The 25,669-nt window shown below is 31.7% G+C and overlaps 1 protein-coding gene and 1 long non-coding RNA gene across 6 annotated transcripts in view; one reads left to right on the top strand and one right to left on the bottom strand.

Moving 5' to 3' along the window:
* The window catches only part of LOC122710681, a 38,830-nt gene that overhangs the window by 7,753 nt on the left and 5,408 nt on the right, over window positions 1-25,669 (top strand). Inside the window, exons 1-7 of one of the 2 annotated variants that reach the window (XR_006345977.1) lie at window positions 18,095-18,193; window positions 21,782-21,936; window positions 23,439-23,627; window positions 23,710-23,900; window positions 24,227-24,451; window positions 24,584-24,640; window positions 24,711-25,005. This is a non-coding gene — a long non-coding RNA (uncharacterized LOC122710681). Of the gene's footprint in view, window positions 1-18,094; window positions 18,194-21,781; window positions 21,937-23,438; window positions 23,628-23,709; window positions 23,901-24,226; window positions 24,452-24,583; window positions 24,641-24,710; window positions 25,006-25,669 lie in introns of those variants that run through there. The other variant, XR_006345978.1, reaches the window with a different exon arrangement.
* Window positions 4,274-25,669, bottom strand: part of LOC122710677 (RYamide receptor-like) — a 113,429-nt gene continuing 92,033 nt past the window's right edge. For 3 of the 4 annotated variants that reach the window (XM_043928673.1, XM_043928672.1, XM_043928671.1), the window contains exons 4-6: window positions 15,188-15,429; window positions 11,165-11,381; window positions 4,274-6,108 (exon numbers count right to left, since the gene is read on the bottom strand). In XM_043928673.1, coding sequence (XP_043784608.1) covers window positions 5,448-6,108; window positions 11,165-11,381; window positions 15,188-15,422 — 1,113 coding nt within the window. In that variant the 5' untranslated portion in view covers window positions 15,423-15,429 and the 3' untranslated portion in view covers window positions 4,274-5,447. Of the gene's footprint in view, window positions 6,109-11,164; window positions 11,382-15,187; window positions 15,450-25,669 lie in introns of those variants that run through there. The other variant, XM_043928670.1, reaches the window with a different exon arrangement.

Genomic DNA, 25,669 nt, shown 5'->3' on the forward strand with positions numbered 1-25,669 from the left:
GGGGAAAAGTAGTTACAACAAACTTTTTCCTGGTCCCATTTCTCAAACGTGTTATCATCATCGGCTATTCCTTATTCCACCTCCCCGCCTCTTTCGATATTCTCGACATCCCGATCTTAGATGGCGGACGCTTCCGATGAAGTTGCCATGGCCGACGGTTTTGTACTCGCGCAGTCGAAAACCGATCCGATTTTTCAGAAAACTTTCAGCGAGAAACTTTCCGTCGGGCGCGCCGGTTTCAACAGTCAGTTTCCAATTTTGCATAGAATCTCCGCGGAGGAGGAGGAGGAGGGGGGGGAGGGGAGGAGGGAGGGTGTATCGGAATTTTCCACCCATCCGCCCGTGTTTCTCGCACAAAACCACTTTTGTGCCCATTTCCTTGGAATTGTCAAGATTTAGATTGATTTCCACGATTTCGACGATCTCTCGCGGAAATTTCTCTCTGTAATTTTCTCCATCGACGCGAGAATTTTTCAGAATTTTTCCATTCGGTTGAATCTCTCGATTTCCAATTTTCGAGGGGATTTTGGAAAATTACGGTACGGAGAATTTTTCATTATTTCGGATTCGATCATTTTTGATTTCCATTTGCGATTTTCCGATTTTTCCACTTTCAGGTAAATATATTAGAATTTTCATTGTTTCGAAAGATGTTCTATTCGTGAATTACTCGTTTGTAAAATCATTCTAACAAGTACGACGTTACTTTCAATCGTATATAAAAACTTTAAATATATATATATTGTTTTAAATTCATATATTCAATATATGAACTGTGGATCAAAATTCATTAGAAACGAAAATTCCATCGAAACTTTCAGATAACTTTGGAAAAAAATGGATATGCGATTTTAAACGAGGAAGAAATAATCAAATTTTTAAAAATTTCCGTTTTTTATATATCAAGTACGATAAGATTCTAGTGTAAAATGCTAAAGTTTGGTCCTCGAGATGAATGTTTATCGATATTAATTTCACTATTTCGCGAAATAATAACGATCTTTATTTATTTATTTAATTTTTTTTTTTTCGAAATTGGCGAGATTACGTAAAATTGGAAACTGTAACACACGCCTCGTTGCTGCTGAACAATCCAATACCTAAAAATGTGTGATCACAGATTGACAGAAGGCATGTAACATACAATATATTATAGATACAGTCAAGAAGATATACGCCATTTGCGGTTGATTCTCGGTCGATAATGATAGAATTACGAGGACGAGCTATATACTTATATGAGCTATTTATGTACAAACGAATGCGTTTCATTATTTTCGTTTAAAAGTTTTTCTTGATTCACTCTTCACGAGCGAAGAAAATTAAAAAGTACACTTAATATCCTTAAGAGTATTTGGTATTTATGCGAGAAGAAACGTGTGTGAATATTTTTCGATTCTTTTTCTTACCGTGGAAAACGACAAATTTCTCAAAAATAATAAATTAATCATCCAATTGAAAGTGATTTTTTTTAATAAATCTTGGATACATAATATACATAAAAAAAGTAACTGTTGTCAATTGCTCAGATCCATAATGTAAAATAATAATCATATTATTATAATTCAATTGGCAAAGACGAGGAATAAACAAAAACTCATCATTTTGACAATTTTCAAGTTTAGCTTCAAGTTTCAAACGAAACGAAGTAAACAGAATTTAAAGTAATTATGATTAAAAATAATAATTAAAAATAAGACTAACATGGAGAAATTTGTCGTGGAATAAGTTGCAGTTAAGACACGAACAACTTCCTCTTACAATCAGAATCAATGATATAATAATATTTTAGTTATATTTTATATATATATTTATAGTATATCATAAGAACGAGTAACATGTAAATTTCTGCCCTTTATAACATTGGAACCGTTATAATATAATATTTAACTTTATTCTTGTTTCCCATTCCCATTTATATATATATATATATATATATGTATCTGACGTTAATCTATTAAATACGATATTAATTAATTCAGTCGCGTTTCCTTTTCCCCAATAAGAATTCTTATTTCTCCATCTTTGCAATGTAATAATTAAACTGCGAATATCAATGCAAAAATTTGTAAATATTTGCATTGATGATTTGACACTTGAAAATAAAGCGAATCTCTCCATTTCTTTTATAATATCCATCGTTTAAAAATTTTGCATAAAAATCCATTGACGACTTTGAATTTCTAATTTCTAATCCCCGCGACATCCCGATTATTTTGAAAAATGCTCTTTCGATCGATCCAGTCTTTATCGTGAGATTTTTTTTTTTTTTTTCTTTTTTNTTTTTTTTTCTTTTTTTTTATACTTTCGAAGCGAATGTTTGGATAATATTTTAAATGAGAATGAGAATTAAAATTAAAACGTTCGTCCAAAGAATGAAGTTTTTTTTGTTGTCAATCGTATTATACATAGAAAATTTTTTATTAAAAAATGCGAGGAAAGTTAACGGATGATGTAATGATAAAATAGAATTTCATCTTCAGGAAAAAAGAAAATGAAATAAGAATCGAATATAATGAAAAAAATATGTTGAATATTCCATAACTTCTTAATTTTTTCATTTTCTAAAAAAAAAAAAAAAAAAAAAAAAGATAATAAAATCGTTTTACACGGTGGCAATAAAAATTTGCGAATTGGAATAATTAATGTGGGCGGGATAAATGTCGATTAAAGGAGTAAAGTTAAAAGTACAAGGACCTGGTTGCTCGATAAAAGAACTTTTCGGCTAAATTAACTCGTAAACTTACGAAGTTTCGAACTGTCAGATCTTCAGATGGGAAAAACTTTTCCTCGATTAGCTTCGAGCGTTAAATACGAATAGATTGCGTAACTCGAACGAATTTAATCGTAGCAAAGTATTCGGTAATTAAATTCTTCCGTTCCCTTGTATAAATCAAACGTTTAAACGTTGTTCGCAAAATTTAATAAAACAAGGTATCAAATTTTTCCTCCCAAGCGAAATCGAGGAAAAAATTTTTGTATAATCACGTTTATGATTATATCTTTTGATTTTTAATTTTTTTTTTTTTTTTTTTTTTTTTTTGGAATGTAAATAGACGGCAAATATTTCAAAAAACTCAATTACTCAATTTTTTAATAACTTTCGAACGATGGATTTTAAAATTCGTTGAAATAAATAATTCTTTTAATTTCGTGAAAAAGTAAAATGAAAGTATATTAACTACTTGTTGTTTTACTTTATACGTCAAAAGCGTGATAAACGTATTTATTTAATTGAAAAAAATAAAGATAACTAATTTTCTTCGATTTATCTCACGTCTTTCTATGATTCACACGAAAATGGCTGAAATCATTACGCGTAACTGAATACTGCAGAAAGGAACTAGAAGTTTTCTAGTAACTTTTGTCACACAGTGTTAGTACCTTTGCATCGTCCAAACCATAGAATAGTGTCTTAAAGCTAAATCCATTCATGAATCTCGATTCCTACTCTCTCGAATATTCGACACATGGAAACGAACTAACGCTAACGAAACACTCGTAAAAAAAATAGAAATTCTACTTTGTAAATCGATACACGAAATTAAATAACCGATCTGTGTGTGTACTTACCTAGGAGTCGAGTCGATACCGTGGCCATCTTGCGTAATAATTTAGAAATTAATAGCAATTAACGAGTTGTACAGGCTGTAGATATCGCTATAAAAATTTATGATAATTTTAATATTAAATAGGGCAATTACAACGAATAACTATTTATTTATATATATATAAGACGTGGAACGTCTTATGGATATCATTAATAAAAATCTTACCAATCGCAAAAGGCCACGATAATTATTATTTGAACAGCAGACGAACGTTTTTTTTTTTTTTTTTCGGGATATGTAACTATATCGTAAAACGATTCTTGGAAGAATAAAAAGTGGAAGAATACAGACCGAAAGATGGAAACATCCGTTAGTATCGGAACGACAACAGGATAAAATTCCCAATGGACGGCGATTTCCTGTTTCAGTGTCAATATCCTACTTACATTCCTTCGATGCTCGATGCTAGACGAGTAGTCTGACTTTTGCCAGGCTATTGGACAAAATTTGTTCAGAATATTTGGCTATAGATAATTCCAAAATTAATTCTTGCAAAATAAAGAAAATTAGAAATAAAATTGATTGAAAATGGCGAATAATATTACAAAGCAAAGAAAGAAAACAATATTTTTATTTTTAATTTTCATTATTTTGCTTTGAAAAATTTTTGAACATTTGTAGTTAAATATTCTGTATATGTCCAAAATAGAAGATTAAATTAAACTTTGTTAGTAGTACCAAAATAATGAGTAGTATTATTATTTTGTTATTCTTTTTCATTCTTTTTTAATATTTATAATAAAAATTAAAAGGATTTATCGAGAAATATAGAATATGGTCATAATCTTCTTGCCATTGCAATGAAGATTTACTGCTGACCGTACTCTATGTATTCTTAAATGAATATTAATTAACAATTATAAAAGACATATTAATATGTCAATTAATCGAAGATTAGAGGAACATAAGAGAATGGAATGATACAGTAGAACGTCTGTTATCCGAATGTCTGAACATTTAATTAAATCAGTGTGCTATTTAAAACGAGAATATCATATCTACAATGTTAATCATGACATTTATGTATGTACATAATTTGGTAAGAATTTAATTTTGTCTATATAACAGAATAAGATGTAGCTTTGAAGCAGTGAAAATATAACGAACATAAATAATAAACTATTTTTCCAATGATATCTTGTTATACTTCAGATAATAAAGGTTCTCCTGTATTAAAATTTCTTTGATTTTTCCTATCTTCGAAAATTAAAGGGTTATAATAAAAACTATCCTTAAAAATTTTGTTCTTTTTCCAAAAAAGTATTCTGGAATCTCCAATTTTTTCCCTTAACAAAATATTCAATAAGAATGCTTGACTCTTCCTTTAAAGAATTCTTGACTCACTCTATCTACTTGATATAAAAAAAATCAAAACTATATTCTGAATAAAGCTAAAGTTAATCCAGAATTGTCTAGGAAAATAATTATATATGCAAACTTGAAATTTATTGATTACAAGCAATTAAAGTTTTCATTGGACAAAGCTTTCTTTCATGCGAATTAAAAGTGTTCATAACAATTAAACAAATAAGTTTCAACCAATATGCAACTAAAGAATATTGTTTCAAAGTATTTCAAGAATCAACATTCTGCATGCCAAAAAGCATCATAAGAATAGTCTTCCCTATGAACCCTTCAATCCTCAACGCATCCTAAAGATAAAATAAATAAATAAATTCGAATCTCAATTACAACACCGAAGAACAACCTAGCCGATCACGGGAATATCTCGTCGACACGACAAACCGAAATATAATCAATCTCTCTACTGGACGGCGATCGTTGATACCTTTTAAGATACATCCATGTCTCAAACACATCGTGATTTCGTCGAATTCAAAGCTCGTAAACGTCACGCCCGTTAGGCCTGCCGACAGGTGGCCGACAAGAGCCAGGACTCGCGTACGAGTGTATAATGTGAACTCTGAGGCGCACGTCGCTAGTGTTCCGGCCCCCCTCCCCACGCGTCCTCCTCGAAAAACTCACCGTTGTTTTGCAGCAGCAATAATGGAAAAGCTTGACGTACGCGCTTCTGAAGTGCCTGTCCGCCACGCAGTAGATCAGATTGTTGAAACAGGATTTGGAGAGGGCGAACCAGGCCAGGTTGTACAGGACACGTGGGCTTATCGGTTTGAACGAGTTGAGGCACACGACTATGCCGAAAGGCAGCCAGAACACGACGAACATGACGCAACTGTATATGTTGGCCTTGGCTAGCTCGTAGTCCCAGGAGAATGCGATAGGTGGCTTGTACGAGCCCCTTGTGGCGTGGCGGACGCGGATCACGAGCTTCACGTAGAGGAATATGGTCGTCAATGTTGGCAGCCCTACTAGGAACGTGGCGCCTATTATCTGCTCCATTGCTATACCGGTGAAACGTCGCCGGCAGAAGTCGGGACCTACGTCCAGGGATGATTGCAACACAACTGTCATGGCGGATATCAGCCAAACGCTGATGATCGTCGCTGTGACGCGGCTTGGGGTCAGCACGTCGTATCTGCAAGTGGAATAGATGTGATGAAAACGAGGATTTTTGAGAGAAGAAGGGATTTTAAGGTGGTTTGGATGTTATTGGTGGCTTGGAGTTGAAATCAAACAATGGTGTACCTGCAAGTGTGGGACAGATGTGATTAGAGTGAAACGATGCTGGTGATTTTTGAAAGAAGGATTACGTGTTTTTTCAAGAAATATATTTTGGCAAGTAGTTGAAATATCTGGAGATATGATACAAGTAAAAGTTTTAATAGGTAACTAGGTTGTGTATGATAGTGATCAAGCTTCTTTTAGGATTGTATATTTTAATAAATGGTTTGGTTGTGTAGGTGAACGTAATTATGAGAATCAAGCCATTCTCCTTACAATTATTGTAGATTTTAATCAAATTTATGTTAAATATCTTTAANTTAGGATTGTATATTTTAATAAATGGTTTGGTTGTGTAGGTGAACGTAATCGTGAGAATCAAGCTATTCTCCTTACAATTATTGTAGATTTTAATCAAATTTATGTTGAACATCTTTAAGTACAATAGATCTTTTGTGAATTTTCCCCTAGCCTAGATCTAATATAATTTCCTAGATATAAATAAACATGGTTATAAGAGTAATATATCGTAGATTAAATTTATGGTGAATATCTTCAGATTAATTTTCCTAGATACAGTAGATCTTTTGTAAAATATTTTTTGCAATCTAGGATTCCAAATCCTTAGTTTCTTAGAGATGTGAATCGTGGGATATTCAGTCTCAATTATTTTAATTATAATTTGAAATGCATATTTTCTTATCTAATCACTTGGAGGGAATTAGATCTAAAAAAGACACCAAATAATTCTCCACATCAAAATAAAATAAAGCTCAAAGAAAAATATCCCTAGATTCCTCAAACTCAATTTTTTCTTGACTTTCTTCTTATCTTGCTGCTGAAAAATCACTCCTTAAACATCTACACAGTGAAATTCCAATAAATAGAAAGGAAAAAAATGTAAAATGTTAATTATAATTAAGAATAATAACAAGCGTTACACTCGTACAAATGCTCGATAACAATTGAAACAAGAATGCGGAGAGCTTTGTCGCGGAACACGGCCAATTATTCTTGGAATTTCAAGTATTTTGCCAATCGATTAGGAATAAGGTACTTATCTAATACAAGGAGCTTTGTGTCTGAATATATTGGAATAGATACGGGTTCCAAAACTCGGAAGGCCACGAATTTCACGGAGTTTGGGCCGCGTAGAATGTGAAATTAGGAACTCAATCGTGACACTGGTAGGGCTCTACACAAAGCGGATCCACATCAAAGTCAAAGTGTCAAAAGAGATCCGGGACATGGCATTGCTGGGAATACCATCCGGGCGTGATTCGACCAAATCCGTTTCTCGGTTCGATAATTTATCGACGATAATGAAACACACGCACGTATTTTTCGGATAAATGTTATCCCATTGGCGGAGAACAAACTTTTTCAATATTGAGAATTTTGATCAAATTAAAAATACGTGAATTTTATATCCCATAATGGTGAGCGAATATCCTTTGTGAATGTTAGAAAATTTTTAATGTTGAAAATTTCAGAGTTGAAGAGACAAATGCAATTGCACCTTCTGTGAAATGGAACATGCTTCCATAATTTCTTCTGAACACGAAAAATATTAATCTTGTGTTTCATACAAATCTTGGTGTTAATTTTGAATTATTGATAAAATTTCTCTAAAACATTTTCCATTCCATTTCAATTAACGAACACAATCCGCATTTATCCCGCACAGAAAATCCCTCTTCCCCTCGAACTCGAGAAAATAATATTCCATAGAAGAAAGGAAAAAAAAAAAATCCAATAGCTTTCATCGAATGATGTATGGAAAATTATCTTGTTTAATATTTGCAGAGACAAAAAGAAAACCACTTCGTTTCCTTTATTCACATGGTGGATACGTGATTTATCACGATATTAGTTTGAAACGTGGACGACGACAGGGGCAAGGAACGAATTGCTGAGCACGCTGCACGAGTTCTCAAACATTGTTCCCTCCCCACGATAGTACTATAATTTATCTACCTTAAAAGAAATATCGTAAATCTATCAAAGCCAGATCTTCATAAAACCTGATCAAGCAGAATTTACGTGTACTTATTGTGAAAAAAAAAAATAAATAAATAAAAAATCGTTATCGAGTCCAACTTCCACTCAGCACGTTGGAAAACAAAAAAAAAAAAAAATTTTCATTCTTTCTAAAAATTCAAGTTTAACAATATCGTGGAATTTCATGGACGAGAAGTGTATTCAAGAGACTTCCATTCAAAGTGAAAGCCGTTTTTTCCCCTACTCCGAGAAATTGCGATAGAAAAACGATGCACAAGTCTAGGGTATTTTTCTCTAGGGTATCATATTTGTAGCAACGAACGTTTGGAAAAAATCATCATTCTGTTTCATTTCTGTTAGATGTGCAGGATGTTCGACTATGCGTTTAAGATTTTTAGTATTTTTTTTTTTTTAAATTATCGACGATTAAAACTATTCAAACATTTTAAATAAAATAAGAACGAAAATGAAGAATAAAAAAAGTTTCGTTCGAAGCTTTGTTTTGTAACTATTATAATCTAGTTCTTTTTTCAATTAGTTGGCATGAGTGATCTAGAGATATTTTCGTCGATCGTTAACTCGTTAGTAGCGAAGAATAAAGGAGCTACATTTTAAATACAGAAAATGCGTGTTTTTGAAGATTAAAAATTATATGGAAAATATTCAAAAATTTGTTCAAAGTAAAATAAAACGAAAATTGAAAATAAAAATATTTCATTTCAGTACTTTTTACATTTACGGTGCGAACAACTAGGGATATTTTGCATCTTCAAATAACTAGGAAATAAATAAATTTTTCGAACAAAATTTTTAACCATTCTTAATCATCTTCGATGAATTAAATATCTCAAAACAAATATTAAAATTCATAAAATTGTTATCTTCAACTTCACTAAATCTATCCAGCCGAACATTCTGCATAAATTCGAAGGATTGTAAATTCTTCCCTAAATTTCTGCGCTAAAATTTCAAATATTTTTTCTTTTTTTTCCTCTCTCTCTCTCTCTCTCTCTACGAATATTTCTCCCACGACACTTTGAAAAGGATCGTGCATCTATCCCCTCCTATCTTTAAAGCGAGTGCATGCAACTGTATTTCTCGTAGATCTCGGTAACGATGGCGGTACGTGCAGGTTTTTCAAGCTTCACTGGAAAACCACTTTAATCCCTTGTGATCGTTCTGCCGTTGCCAACAATAGGCACTCGAAATTGCAACAGACTCACTCTGTTTGGCGAAGCGAAAGGTGAAGCGAATGCATCGAAACAATCGCTGCATTCCTCTCTAACCTAAGGAAAATAAAGTTTTTTTCCTTTAAACAAATCTTTCATCCCTTTTCGATTCTACATGTTCGATCAACTCTGTAAGCTCTGCGTTCATTGCTCGGACATTTTTTTTTTTTTCCTTTTTTGAAAAACGTGAAAAATCAAATTCTAAGCAAAGGGTAAAAGATGGTGTCCACGATTTTTTCTCTTACATGGAATACTCGAGAAACAACAATTTATCAAAATCGTCCAAGTTTGTTTAATTATTAAAAATTTAATGAAACGTTTCTGAAAATATATGTTTATGATATTTTCCAATAGAGAAATTGCATTTAAAAAGGAAGGATATAACGTTTATGGTAATTAATTAAATAATCGTGGATGCCATTACGATTTGTTTGGGATAATTATTTCGTGCCTGTTACTAATTGCGTTTCTATTTTGCGCAGCTATTTGCAATATATATATATATAATGAGAATAAATATTCGACAAAAAGTGAAAATTGAATGTCTAATAAATAATCAGTGCAAAAAAAAAAAAAAAGAAAAGAAAAGAAAAGGGAGGAGGGAGAAATGCTTCGCATGCAACTTGCTATTATTTACTTTTCTTTTCATCTAAATTTAAATTTGCATCAAAGTAAAAAATGCGTGTTTTGCTCTCGTAAATAATGATTTCTAAATAGTTCAATTCGAAATTCTAAACAGGCTTTCTCAGGTTTTCTAAATTCACTATAATATCTTTCTAGATATTAAAAAAAAAAAAAAAAATTAAAAACCTGAAATTACACACTATAATAAAAAAGACAAAATTGAAATTATATATTTTGAGAATACTGATTCGTTATGGATAGGTGTTTTCATCGTGTTTCAAATAGTGATAATCGTTGATGATTAATTAAATTGCAATTACGTTAAGAGGGATTGCTTTTTATTTTTTTAAGGGTTAATTAGAATCGTTTAAAGTCGAGGATCTATTTTAATTTTTCGATCATAGCTACTTTTTCGAGTGAGAAAGATAGAAAAAAATAATTAAATTTCTAAAAATTATGGAAAGGGGGAGATACATATGTAGATATATATATATATATTTATATATATTACGTAATTTTTCAAACGAAACGAAGCAAATATAGAAGCAAAAATTGAAAATCGTTCTCAATTTAAGTTACCAAAAAAAAAAAAAAAAGGAAATTATTCGTTCATCCATACCGTTACCTTTAAACTCCTTTTCTTTTCTTATTATGTGCATGTAATCAAAGAATTATTCATTTTTCACCTTTTCTCCTCGCACACCTCCTGTATATAAAACATCGCGAATTTTCATTAAAATGTAATAACGCAAAATTAAAAAAAGAAAAAAAAAAAAAAAAAAAAAAAGAATTCATAATATTCTTCGTCCACTTTCCTTCGATTATCAAATTCCACGTAGAAACTTTTTCTTTCACCCTTGAAGATATTAATTATTTATAATATAAAATATTCACACCGTCCCCTTTTTTTCAATTATCAAATTCCGCATAAAATTCTTCCATCCTTGAAATCTAATTACATCGGTAATTTTTCCGCCTCGAGTATCTTGCTCGTGATTATTATTATTATTATTATTATTATTATTATTATTATTATTATTATTATTATTATTAAACATCGTTGAAATTGATCAAAGGTTTCGTCATCAATGATAAAAACGAGTTACGAGCTCTTACCTTTCGTGAGGCAGACACAAACGAGTGTAATTCTCCGCGGCAATGGTGGTTAACGTTAGTACGGTAACCAGAAAGCAGAGGGCCTCCAGAGTGCATTCGAATCGGCATGTGCTCAACGACTCTTCATGACCCGCCAGGATCACGATCACCGACACAGGTATCACGAGCCCTGTCACTAGTAGATCCGCCAACGCGACGTTCACTAGAAACGCGTTCCCTGGAACAGAATATATAATTGCCACGAATTATAGTCGAGATCGATTGTGAATTAATAGAAAGATTGCAATTTGTATGTATTCGTATGGAATGAGTGATTTGATTCGACGTAAATATAAAAAAGATGAAAGATGAAAATATCGAAAAATCAATAATCGAGAAACGAAGCCTCTTTCGCTGTAAATAAAATATCTTTGATAAAATATAAGATAAAAAAAAAGGATGTGTGTATATGCATGTTAGTCAAACAATTTTTTCTCAAATTCGTATACGAATCGATATTTTCTCTCCGTCGAAACGCAAGATGTGGTACGATTATCGACGTTTCATGAAATAGAGTCTTAATGCGTTGTACTTTATCGAGGAAACGAATCGAATCGTTCCTAACCTAATTTCTCATTAACTTGCCTAATCCAATAACAGATCTATTAATGCCTCACGTGTTAATGATTCGAATTATTGCCGTCCGCTAATGAACTTAATATTCCCGTAAATTTACAAACTCGAATTAATGAAGTTGGAGGCTATACATTCGGCCGACTTTATCTCGTCATAAAATTCTCGTTCGAGCGCCACTTCATCGCAATGTGGAATTTTCGCGTTCGATCGTCGTACGGTTAATTTACAAGCAAATTTAAGCGTTTAATAACTTTCGTGTCGCGAGTTTTCGAGTGGTGAGATCATCGATAATATCTGCGGTACGTTTCATTGCGTGTTCGCGTGCTATTTGGCAAAACGGGATGATCGTGAAATAAATTGGGAATTGAAATAAATTCAATTCGGGGGCGCTCGAGTCGAGCCTACTTCAGTTTCTCTCTTTTAAACGAGCTTTAATTTCATTGGCTTCGTTTATAACGAAGCTAATGAAAGGTAGCATAAAAATCGTGTTGGTTATTTCGACGAGATATTTTATATATTATATATCTTTCGAATTCTTGAGAGAAATGAATGGCGATGTTTTCGTCATTTTAAGATTATTATCGATCGGTAAGGAAGATGTCTATACATAGAGTGTATACATCACTTCTCAAATGTTTGCGAAAGCAATTTTTGTAAATGTTATAACAGTAATTTGTAACAAACGTTTATCGGGTGTGGATAAATCGTATACAGTTCTTTAAATGGATAGAATATGAGAGAATAGACGATATCCTGTTTTGATAAGAGCTATTATTTTCGATCGGAACAGATGTGTTCGTTCTCGTGTCGAATTACAGAATAAATTTACCAAGGATATCGATCAATTTGAATAAAGTCGCGTCGTGGCACGTGAGATTGGACGGTAAGAAATAAAAGAAGTCGATGAAAGTAAGATTATCAGCAGGGAAACTTGGACTCTTCCTTATTATTACGCGTGGCGAATGTACAGGATGTTTCACAAATTGAAAATTCTTTTCCTCGAATTGTTCGATTTTTCGGCTATTATCAATCCTCGATATCGATCATTGATTTCAATCATTATATTCATTGTTGACAATTTTAAAATAATTTCTCTTAATACCATAATACCATAATTTAAAATAAATAATAGTAATAACGATATTGATAAAAATAAAATCCATTTCTTCGTTTTCAATTTATTTATTTATTTATCAGGGACAAGTGAATTTGAATAACAGAAAAGAGAAGAAAAGGAAAGAAATTCTTCCCAATTCGGAAAAAAAAAGAACTTTTCCAAGTTTGTGAAACGACCTGTATCGCTATTGTCACGCTGGAATCACGAAATGGTTGCACACAGTCGGATATATATCCTTCCCTTTACTTACAAGGAGGAGGCCGGTGATCACGATTGTGTTGGTGAAAAAGGTTGAACAGTTATGTAAGGGGGAAGTTTATTGGCGAGGTAACACTGGAAACGAAATTTTCCTGCTGAATCGCCCCCAGTGCACGGAGCTCGGAATTATTTACGTCCGTATCAAGATTTACGGAAAATGAATTACCTGTAAAGGGATCTTTCGAATGAAAATATCTCTCGTGGAAAGTTTGCTCGAAAGAAAAAGGAGGGGGGGAATTTTTGAAATTCGTTTAATAGCGAAAAAATTATTTGAAACGAATTAAAAATAATTTCGATACGAAAGAGAGAGAGAGACAAAAATTTTTCAAACGTTTATTCGTTGTAGAGTCGTAAAAAAGTAATTTTGAGGGTGATTGTCGTAATAATCGTTGCTCGATGTAATTTACGAATCGTAATGATCAATTACGATCTTGTTGTCATTGAATTAAACCGAAAAGAGAAAGATATAAATGACGTTGCACGTTGTAAAGTCGAATCGTTTACGACTCGAGATATTATTTCCACGTGTCGTAAAAATTGTCGTTTACAGTTGGTTTGGCATGAACGTTAAACCCGGATAGGAGATTAAATATTCCGATTATTTCGATTCGGATTGTTCCACGTTACATGTAGCATCTTACGAGGAATCGATATTCGACGCTCGAGTGGAAATATACCTAGTGTAACTACTCTTTTTAGACCGTTTTATCTCGAAGATTTGATCGAAGAATTTACGAGACCATTCTTTAAGAAAAAAAATAAGACGAAAATCAGGAATTGGAAAATTTAATTTTTTCCATTATTATATCCGATGTACAATCAATTGAAAGTTCTTTATTATGGATTAAATGAATATTTCATACAAATACATATCATAAACTATCGATATTTATATTCAGTTCATGGAAAATTTTCAAATTAATAGATATCTTACTGTCACGCGACACTAGCGCCACGAGACCATTAACTACTAGAACTTAATATACCCGTATATTAATATCTATTTATATATTTTTATTTATGTAATTATTTTGTAATTATTAATCCTTTTCCTATAATTTCCTGTCTTTCGAACATTTTATTAATATAATATAATGTGAAACACAATAATCCTCTACTACGATTCTTTAAGAGAAAATAAGACGAAAATCAGGAATTGGAAAATTTAATTTTTTTCCTTATTGATTAACAATCGAATCATTAAATTAACTATTAGAAATATAATAATCGTATATTTATATCTATTTATATCTTCTACTCGTTTATCACTCTTCCACCTTTCTAAATTTCACAAAACATTGTTCATATAAATAAAAATACATATTAAACGCCTTTCTCTTTAATCATTCGTGCTCGATACACGTCTCTCCCTATATTTCTAACATCGATGCCCTTTCGAACAAACGTTTCGAAGAAAATTTCAAGAAAATTCTCGATATCTGTTATCGTAATGGCCCCTTCCCCCTCGGTTGAATAAATACGAGAAGAGAGATATATCGGCTACCTCGGGTAGACAAAAATAGAGGGACTCAAAGAGCGTTTCCTTCCTTCCTCCCTTCCTTCTATTATCCTTGGCGTCCTCATATCCAATCGTGGCAGGCTTTTGTCATTTTACACACGGGAGCAAGCGAAAGGATCTTTCCGCAACGAGAGGTAAAAAAAGGGTGGATTTCACAAAAGAGCGTCGGATGACTGTCTTCCGTGGAAGATCGGTTTCCTTCGAAGCTCCCCCTCTGTTCCAGGGGATATAAATATATGCGATACACGCGAAATTCTCGCAACCCAAGGAAGGGAATGTTTAGAACCAGGATTTTAAACTGTACATGAACTTCTTTTCCTACGAGATCCTGCGTGTTTTTATAACGAAAGTATTTATTATTATTATTATTATTATTTCTTTTCTTCCGTAAGGATAAGAAATGGATTGTGATATTTCAAGCAATTTTATAGAAATTACTTTGTATATTTGTTGGGAAAAGGGGAAAGTTAATAATTAATCCGAAGAAGAAACGAAAAGTGGATGGTTTCGTTACCTCGTTTCTTAAGTTGATCCTCGACCACCACGGCGGAGATCATGAAGACGTTGCCAACGCTGCCACCGACAGCCATCGACGCCAACAAGAGGAGCCTCGCCACCCTGGACCACGCGGAGGACAGTGTGACCGGGGAAATATCAAGGTCGCTGTCCACGCTCCCCGCCTTATCCATCCTTGACTCGAGCCCCATAATTCCAGCCAACGTGCTGCTCGTGTAAGTCGTAGCGTTCATCCTGGAACTAGAAAAAAGAAATTCCATTTTTATCTTTCACTATCCTAATTTAAATTTTTCACTTCTGGAGCTTGATAATTGTACAGGTATGTATAATTTTTTAGAAGGAAGTTTTCAATAGATCCAAAATTACTCGAATTTTTTTTTTTTTTTAGAACTTCCATTCTTATCTTTCACTATCCTAATTTAAATTTTTTACTTCTGGAGCTTGATAATTGTATAGGTATGTATAATTTTTGAGAAGGAAGTTTTCAATAGATAGATTCAAAAATTCTTACTCAAATTTTTTTTTTTAGAACTTCCATTTTTATCTTTTTCACTAATTTAAATTTTTTACTTTTGGAAATCCAAGCATGATAATTGTATATATAGATCCAATTTTTTTTTTTTAGAACTTTTACTTTTATTTTTCACTAATTTAAATTTTTTACCTTTGGAGATCCAAGCATGATAATTGTACAGGTATGTATAATTTTTGAAAAGGAAGTTTTTAATAGATAGATCCAAAAATTACTCGAATTTTTTTTTTTAGAACTTCCATTTTTATCTTTCACTATCCTAATTTAAATTTTTTACTTCTGGAGCTTGATAATTGTACAGGTATGTATAATTTTTGAGAAGGAAGTTTTCAATAGATAGATCCAATTTTTTTTTTTTTAGAACTTTTATTTTTATTTTTCATTAATTTAAATTTTTTACCTTTGGAGATCCAAGCATGATAATTGTATAGGTATGTATAATTTTTGAGAAAGAAGTTTTCAATAGATAAATCCAAAAATTCTTACTCAAATTTTTTTTTTTAGAATTTGGTGAATTATCGTAGCCAGAAGCTGTAATTGAAATTTTTGAAGCATCGATGAAGTTCAAGGCACGAGGCTCAAGGAAAGGTTGAATTATTCGTGTCGGTGTATACACATATTAATTTGGAATTGAAACGCAAGAATTCATCTTGAGAAGAAAAATTTTCGACGAATAAGAGGGTCGGTTTTTTTTTTAAATAAAAAATTTTCTTTGTTTAGAAAGGCATGAAATAGGGACACGCGAGATTAAAAGAAAGTAGAAAGAATGGAAGAGGCAAAAATGAAATCGTACAAAGCACGGTATCGTAGTTTTTAATTAGAGAGGGTAGAAAACTGTAAAGGGATGTTGCCCAATAAAGTCACCACTTATATATATATATATATATCGATACAAAATTCTACAGAGCAACGATGTGCACAGATGTTTCAAACGTATTAAAAAATACTTCATCACTTTACAGCCAAACGAAATGGCCGTCTTACAGAGGGTAATACTGATTTTTTTCATCGTAAAAAGTGCGTTTGGACGTCGAAATGATTTTTTGATAGAAGATCATTAAACATTCAGAAGCAAGAAAATAATTATTTTTTTAAAATTTCAAAATTTTAGAAAGTTTTAAAAAAAAAGTTATCAAGAAAATTTTAATAATTTTAATAATCAATAAATATGATATTATTAACTGGATAAATAATATTCATAGATATTACGTATTGATAATTAATTTATCTATTATTTCATTTGTTCAAATTTAAAACGCACAAACAAGCATAGAATTTGATTAAAATTAATTTAACAATCTAACAATTTAACGTAACATTTGTACTGAAACAACAATAAAAATGTCGTAAACATAAAAAAGAGACATAAAAAGGAGGGCATAGAATAAACAGGAAAATAAACGAAGAAAATTCACAAAGACGTAAGGAAGGATGGATAAGATAAATACGAAAAATTAGCGATAGAGGGCGCATAACCTCTGCTCTTTTACCATCCTCCATTTCCTTTTCATACGCGCACGGTTGAACGAACGACTGAAAGGACATTGTTCTTTCCTTCCTTTCATTCTTTATTTCTCTTCTAACCTCGCTTCACAGAAATGTTTCCGTAAAACTGTGTCTCTCTCTCTCTCTCTCTCTCTCTCTCTCTCTCGTTCGCTCGCAATGGGAGAAAAATGGATAGAAACGTTTGCTGAAAATTTCAACGTCCATAAACATCGATGGAAACAAAGGGTTACGTTTACACATGGAGGTCCATTCACTGGCCTCGAAATTGGCCAGGTCCCAGCGCAAACAGATTTAACTTTGCACGGTTTAAACCCAGGAGCCACCCCTCTTTTTCGAACGCATCCCATGGATGCAATTAGCGAGCATCCGTTCGGATGCAAATTCATCCGATGAAATTTTGCGGAGACGGAGCCATCTGTGCGCCATCTATATCGACCGTTCTTACGGTGGATCGATTCTCGCTTTTCTGATATAACCTCGCGCAATCGTAGCGATTGAGAAGTCTTTTCGATTGGAAAATTCATTTTATTCGTTCGAGTCACGTGTGAAAAAATTGGAAAAGAGGAAATTAAAAAAAAGAACAAGGATGATTCGTAATTCGATATTGTCTCTCGTTCAAAATTTAAGTTGCAAATAATAACCATTGAGGATACGTAAAATAACGTTTTTATGAGAATCGTTGAGGTATCTTGTGCAAAACGACAATTGAACGTAAATGAATCAAGAATATTGGTAAATTTAATTTGGTAGGTTGGTACTTGGGAATATTATTATCAAACGTTGGCATTAATGCTTCATTTAACTAACTTAAACTTCATTTAACTAAATCACTCTTAAAAATTCATTAGTAAATCGTTTGTTGTGTTTATTTTTTTAAGTGTATATACATTCACTTTTTCTTTTTCTCGCCAATGTGATTTTGTATCAAAAACCAATTGTGTCTAACTTGATTGTAAATAATAAATCGTAAGTATATAATATCTAATAGTTTTAATTGCAAGGTATTGATCTGTTAATAAAGATGATACACTGTTTCAATAATAATCCTTGGCAACGATCGGTTTACAATCGCTCGTGTCGTAAATTTTTAGAATCGTATCCTCTGTGATATAGTCGTATGCTTTTAACGTGATGCGCCGTTTCATTGTTACGATATCGTGTTCCTGCATCTTGATAGGTTAAAAATGCGATCTGTCGTTAGGTTTATGCAAAATCGAATTTTTATGGAAGAAATGAAGCTTAAACAAGGATTTGTTTTATTCCTCGAATATTATTTGAGTATTTTATTGTATCTTTTCGAATATTCTCGTATATTTCGTAGGCTTTTCGTTTTTACGTTCGATATTCTCGATTATTTTATCGAATAATTTTTTACTCGACTCGATTTTTATTTCGAATAATTATTATACAGGATAGATTTAATTTAAACGTATCCGTGCGTTTATTTAACGAATTATTTCTTCGTGAAAGAAAATGAAGATAATTTAATTGTTGTAATGACGTACCATTAGATGCAACGTAATTATTCATAATTAAAAATAAAAAATGTTTAAATTAATAAAATATTTAATTTGGTAAAGTAGGAAGGAGGAAAAGATAATTAAAATATAATATTAACGAAAAATAATACGGATGAAAATTAATCAAATGCAAAATTAACAATTAAAATGAAAAAAAAAAATCATTAGAATATTAAACGATATATTATCAAGTATTAAAATAAATAAAAGTGTCGCTGTTGTTTAACGTGTAACGCAGTAAAAATTGTACGTACGTGAAAGAAAAAAGAAGCTCGTTTTATTTCCAGACTGCTTGTCTGAAATATTTCACACTTGTTGCGCTCTTCTTAAATAGCCAAACTTCTCCCCGATTGCTCCACAGTTAAAATAGAATGGAACGTTATATTTTTGTATACTTTCAACAAACAGATGTACTTAATTCAACCGGCCAATGGAGCAATAATTTTCTTCTGGAATCTGTTTCGTTTCTTCAGCTTTATCTCGAACATAACTCGATGAATTATTAATTCAGCATTGTCACGAATTGTTATTGTAACGTAATAATATTTATAATTATTATAAATATTTAATAATTATTAGGAAATAATAATTATTAATAATTATTTATAACATCGAGTACAATTTTTTTTTATAGAAATTTATTTAGTTATTTTTTTTTTTTGTATAACTATGATTAAACTGGAAATGAAATACTTTTCAGCGGATATCCGATTCTATAGTTACATCATCTATAATTTTCAGTTTAAATTCAATCTCCTTTTTTTCTTCTTTTTCATTGTTTCAAAAAAAAAAAAAAAGAAAAAATGTATCAAATGTATCATTCGTAAATTTGAATTCTATAAAATTACGATCAATTATACGTATTTCTATTATCATTTATAATTTATAATTATACTTACAATTATTACAATTCTTCCTGTATATACCGATTTACACGAAGCAATTTCACCTCGAAAATTATTTCCCAATATCCAATGGTGCCAATATCCAAACATCATATCCTTTTTTGTATTCCAACGGACAATTTCAATCCATCCTGAATGGAGATTGTCATCCGTCATTTTATAGAATCAATTTATAGAAATTCGAAAGGCTGGCGGCGCAGTTTTATCTTCAAAAATATCGGCAAAAATGGACAATGGGGAAACCTCGACGATCGGGAGTCGAAATCGAACGCTGGATTCGAGGAAGGTGCGTGCAAGGTGTCGAAAAAAAGGGAGGGGATAGGAGGAGGGAGAGGGAGGGGGAAAAATGAAAAATTCACGGGCTTTGTTCCGACGAGCATGACTCGGTGGTGTTGGGATCGGTTTACGTTTCACAGGAAAGGTGGGAAACCCGCGCTACAGCTTTTTATTACGCGGATATTGGGTTTCATGGGATCGATGATGAGCCCTGAGATCCATGAAGTGGAAAGTGCATGTAATTGATCGTATTCCTTGTGTGTTTAAGTATCGTTTTATATTATATTAACGTATTCGACTGCTTGGAATTGTGAGGTTAGTTTTTTTTTTTTTCTTTTTTAATTTAACAATTTCTGGAAAAAATTAACCTTTGACTCGTCATTTTTGATATTTGCCCGATGTCGAGGGAAAAATTGGAATTTTTTTTTTTTGTAAGTAACGAGAAGAATTTGTTAATTTGGTAGGAAATTAAATTTTAATTTGAAAAAAATTAAAAGTGTTATTTTTATTTTTTCATTATTGAGGAAAATTTGACACTTTTTTCTGACTCTTTTGATTTTTCATTGACACGTTGAATAATATAATAGAAATTTTCGTATATTAATTTATCAAATTATGATATATTGTGTTTACCCTGAAATTGTTGACACCTGCTTCGTGCAGAATTCTCATTTTTTGTCTAATTTATTTTTTCATTTAAATATGGCGTCAGAAGGTAGGCAAGAGATTAATGAATTCAACCTGCTCGCTCAATTCTTTTATCCATTTTCCAACGAAACGAGTTATACATCGATGTTGTAAAATATTTGAAAGAAATAGTAAAAAATTTCATTTTCTCGAATTTAATTAAAAAATGCGTGCGATAATATTAGAATATATTTATTTAGAATATATTACTGGAATCAAAAATAATTAAATCACAAAATATTTCGAGGCAGGCATTGATCAATGAATGAGATGATTAATGAAAATAAGAGAAGACAAATAAATTTAGAACGATATCCATTTGTCGATATCTTGAATAATGATTAATTTTACGTAATAAACGTCCGTTTCTCGAGACTGATTAAAGAAAAGCCGATTATGGGGACAAGTGTTGTCTGCCTATTAATTCGGATAATCGACGGTCCCACCGTAGTTAATAACCATTGTTCATGGTAATTGGAACCGCAGATCTCCGTTCAATCACAAAGGGTTTCAAAGCACAAATGTCCACATTAGCCCCTGTCAAAGATTCGATGCATTAAAAGAGACAGCAGACAATCCATCCACATAATTTGAAAATATTTCTCTAAACTGAAATATAAGAATTATATTTATATAATACAATAATATAAGAATCTGAAATAGAGGATTTCAATTCTAATTGGTATATATTCATATTCATATTTTTAAGGTCTTCAAGATTTTAGAAATTAAAATTAATTTTAATTATTTATATAATTTAATTAATTATTTATATAATTTATATAATTATATATAAATATTTAATTTAAATTAAAACGGTTTTTCAAATGATATAAAATGAAACAGGATGTGAGAAACAGGAAAGAGATAGCAAACAATCCATCCACATATTTGCAAATATTTCCCTAAACTAAAATATAAGAATTATATACTATAATATAAGAATCTGAAATATAGTATAAGAATTTCAATTATAATTGATATATATATTCATATATATAATTGATATATATATATTCATATTTTTAAAGTCTTCAAGATTTTAGAAATTAAAATTAATTTCAGTTCAAAGTCTAGGATGAAAATGAAACAGGATGTGATATTATACGTTTGTGAGATAATGTGAAGGTTTGAAATAATACGTAAAACGTTCGTTCTTGTTTCAGCGGATGTGGAGAAGGTTTCTGGAGAAGGAAAAGGTGGCAATCAGTGTCCTTCACTAGCCACCTTGTTTAATAGTGCATATCCATTTATATCGGACGTGGGGATCGCCAAGGGGAGATGTCTGCATAGCGATTCACGAAGATGTCAGATGAGTTAGGTGTGGTGAGACTGACGTGCTCTAACAAGTCTCTCAAGTTACGTTGTTCTCGTTGCTTCTTTCCTGGTTTAATTAAAAATGTCTGTACACCACGTTGATGGAAGTGGAGGGAAAGTTGTTTTTATATATAACGAATTTTTCAACCGGTAGAAAAACTTGAAGAAATACAGCATTAATATTTTAGAAAACTGCTTTCTTAATTTTGTTTTATAGTTTAAGAGAAAGTTTTGTTAATAATAATTTGTTAAATAACTTGGATAAAGATTAAAAAGATTTAACATCTTGGAAAAAATTTTTCTTTCTTTTTTTTTTTTTTTTTTCCTAGAAATAATTGCGTGTTTTAAAACAAATTTCTTTGGTCGATAAGTTGATAAATTTTTCACAAATTACACGTTTATATTTATATTTTATTTTATTATACTTATATTTATATTTTCATGTATCTCTGATCTTTATATCAATGTCCAACATTTTCTTTTATGCAATTCCATATTAAACAAACGATCAAGTCGGATTTAAGCCTCGTGGAATGATAAAGAAATTTTGAATTTGACCTGAAAATGGAAGAGATGGAAGAATTGTTATTATCGAGTTTGAAAATGTGAAACAGAAAAACAAGATAAAAATAGAGAGATATCTTTGTCGGGCATTGAGACTTCATTGAATGAAATCTCTCACGTATTCATACGTGGTAGGGGAAAGGGTTTGGTAAAGATTTATACGGAGGAGAATGGAGGGGATATATCTCGAAAGAGGAAATACCATTCTGCATTTTCTAGTAGGGCGAATTCTCTCAAGAGTCAAACATTTAGTAGACTTTGTCTGGGAAACATTCCAGGGGAAGAGACACGCGCACACGTGCCTCTCTTTCTTCCTTTTCTTCCTTCTTCTCATTCTTATTCTATTTTTCTTTTAGAATAGAGAAGAATGGGAAAAAAGAATCGATGCAAATTCTATTTGAATTGAAACAATTGGAACGCGGGAAATTAACACGTGCGATGTGGTAATAAGGCACGTGTATTCCCAACAAACATTATGCTTCCAGATTATCACGATGATGAAACGTATTATAATAATCGATGTTGGTGAATTGCATCGAATTATCTACTAAGGGATCGTCTTCTATATCCAGAATTGATCGATATTCCCTCTTAAGAAATTTCTCTAAGAACAATATCAATTTTATTAATTTAATTGGTGTATATTTTTTTTTTTTAGAGGAAAAGAAATAGAAAAATTAATTATTATTCGAGGTGTTTCTATATTTGGAGCAAAGATATTTAAAGTAAGAATTAATCCTCTGTTTAAAACTTGGGAGGAGAAATTTTTACGATAGATATAAATTAATCGGGTTGAGAACCTCTGCTTTTAAAAAAGGAGAAAGAAAGGAGAGTCGTTTCACATCGAGTATTCCCTACATTGCGAAGATTTTGATCGAACGTGGAAATATGATTTAATCCAATTATTCTCGTGACTCGATAAAAAATATTTCCTATTTCCAGGAACTTTTTTAAAACTGGGAAAATTGCCGGGGGATGCATTGCTCGAGTTCCGTGAGCCGAATAATTGGAACGAGAGTTAATTACACGCACAAAGAAGATTCTTCAGATATCAGAAAACAATTTAATCCTGCTTAACCTTCAGGCATTTAAATGAAAATTCAAAAAAATTAATTCGATCACGACGAAAAGGTAGTGCAATCCTTTTTTTTTTTTTTTCAAAATAATTAATTACGTAAGTGAATCGCGTTTAACGGCAAAATAATTTTTAAAGGAAATTAATGTAAAGGAAGAAATTACCTCTTCGATACGGTAGAAAAGAAAGGAAAAGAAAAGGGTAGAAAAATCCATCTCGCGTTATTCCATCCACATAAACGAGTCGCGTGGCAAATATTTGTAACCGCTTCTGAAAATATCTCTCGTCGACTAAATGCAATCAACTGTTCCTCTCTGCGCAGAAAGAAGGTATTACCTTGCAACTTCTCCTCGTAATGCAATGAGTTCTGTATTCATCCCTCTGGATCAGTGGTTCTTAACCAAAACGCTTCTCATCCCGGACGAAATTTTGAAAATATTTTTTCCTAATCAAAATATTCACATTCTTATCGTATTCATATCAATTTCTATTATTAAAAATTACAAAGAAGATTAATCGAGATCGATGTTGGATATTTTCGATTCCTCTTAAATGTTATTAATTGCAAATTGAAGAACAATCTTTGTACGTTTTTTATAGAAATTAATATTAAATTGTATATATAATATTTTAAAATAATTATTTTTCCACTTAGTTGTTTTGCAGTTGAAACGACACTAGCGCCACACGTTAACTATATAAGTACTTAACCTTCTATTGCATTCCCAATTGGAGACAATAAATTTTAAATGTGTGTTCTCGCATGGATGGAAAATATGTACACCCGTTAGAATGCTGTTATTATTTATTTCATGACCACGCTCGTTTTTAAATAAACCAACAGTCATATATATTTCTTTCGTCGTAAAAATTGATAGAGGTTAATATAACTCTTTTTAAATATACATTTCTACAATTACTAATTCCTTCCTTTCTTTTTCATTCACATTCGACATTGTTACACAAATATATTTGCTACAAATATCGCGAAAATTTATTTCTTTACTTCTAGATACGAGTATGGCGATCAAGAACCACTGCCTCCTTCGTACCTTGCACAAACTGTAGAGTAAGAGCATGGTATATTCACAATATACGTTGAATTAACGGGAAGAATTAAATTCCAAACATTTTAACAGAAATATCTGTTTGGACGAGGCATTAATGGGATCGAAAGGAGAGCAGCGGAGCGAGAATTGGGAAACCGAATTCGTTCGAAAGACGAAGGAAAGGGGGCGCTTCTTTCAACCGATTACTCCTTTGTGACGGTGTAGAATCGAATGTAACGATGCACCGATGTCTTTTTATCTCTGGAAGGAACGTTCCCGAAGAAAAGGAAGAGGGAGAATCGAAAATTTCTCCAAGGACACGTTTCACTTTTCATTGCGTTGATGGAGTTTCAGCGCTCGTTCAACTTTTAATGCAACGATGAAGGTAGATTGGATGATTGTAAAAGCGTGGTAGAAGTTTCTTTTGTGCTGATGGTTTCCCAAACTAATCTGAATTTTTCTCTTCTCTTTTTCTTTTTGAAATTTTGTTATTTATATATATATGAGATTTGGCTTTTTGTAAAAATGTGGGACACTATCTTTGGAGAATGTGCTCTATTTCAACTATTTATTTTACAACTTGATAAAACAGCTTCCAATTGATATTTTCTCTCATTGTCTCTCATTGCCTCTATTTCAATCAAGTTTAAGACTTGATAAATCAACTCTCAATTGATATTTTGTCTCCAGTGTCTCTATTTCAATCAAGTTGATAGCAACTTGATAAATTAGCTTCCAATTGATATTTTATTTCTATTGTCTCTATTTCAATCAAGTTGATAGCTTCCAATTGATATTTTGTCTCTATTGTTTCTATTTCAATCAAATTTATAGCTTCCAATTGATATTTTGTTTCTATTATCTTGTGCTTTGTTTCAATCAAGTTTGCAATTTGATGAATTAGTTCCCAATTAATATTTTGTCTCCATTGTCTTTATTTCAATCAAGTTGATAGCAACTTGATGAATCAGCTCCCAATTGATATTTTGTCTCCATTGTCTCTATTCAAAATCAAGTTGATAGCAACATTGATATTTTGTCTCCATTGT

Source organism: Apis laboriosa, unplaced genomic scaffold, assembly GCF_014066325.1.
Source record: "Apis laboriosa isolate Shangri-la unplaced genomic scaffold, ASM1406632v1 scaffold14_cov150, whole genome shotgun sequence".
Taxonomy (NCBI): domain Eukaryota; kingdom Metazoa; phylum Arthropoda; class Insecta; order Hymenoptera; family Apidae; genus Apis; species Apis laboriosa.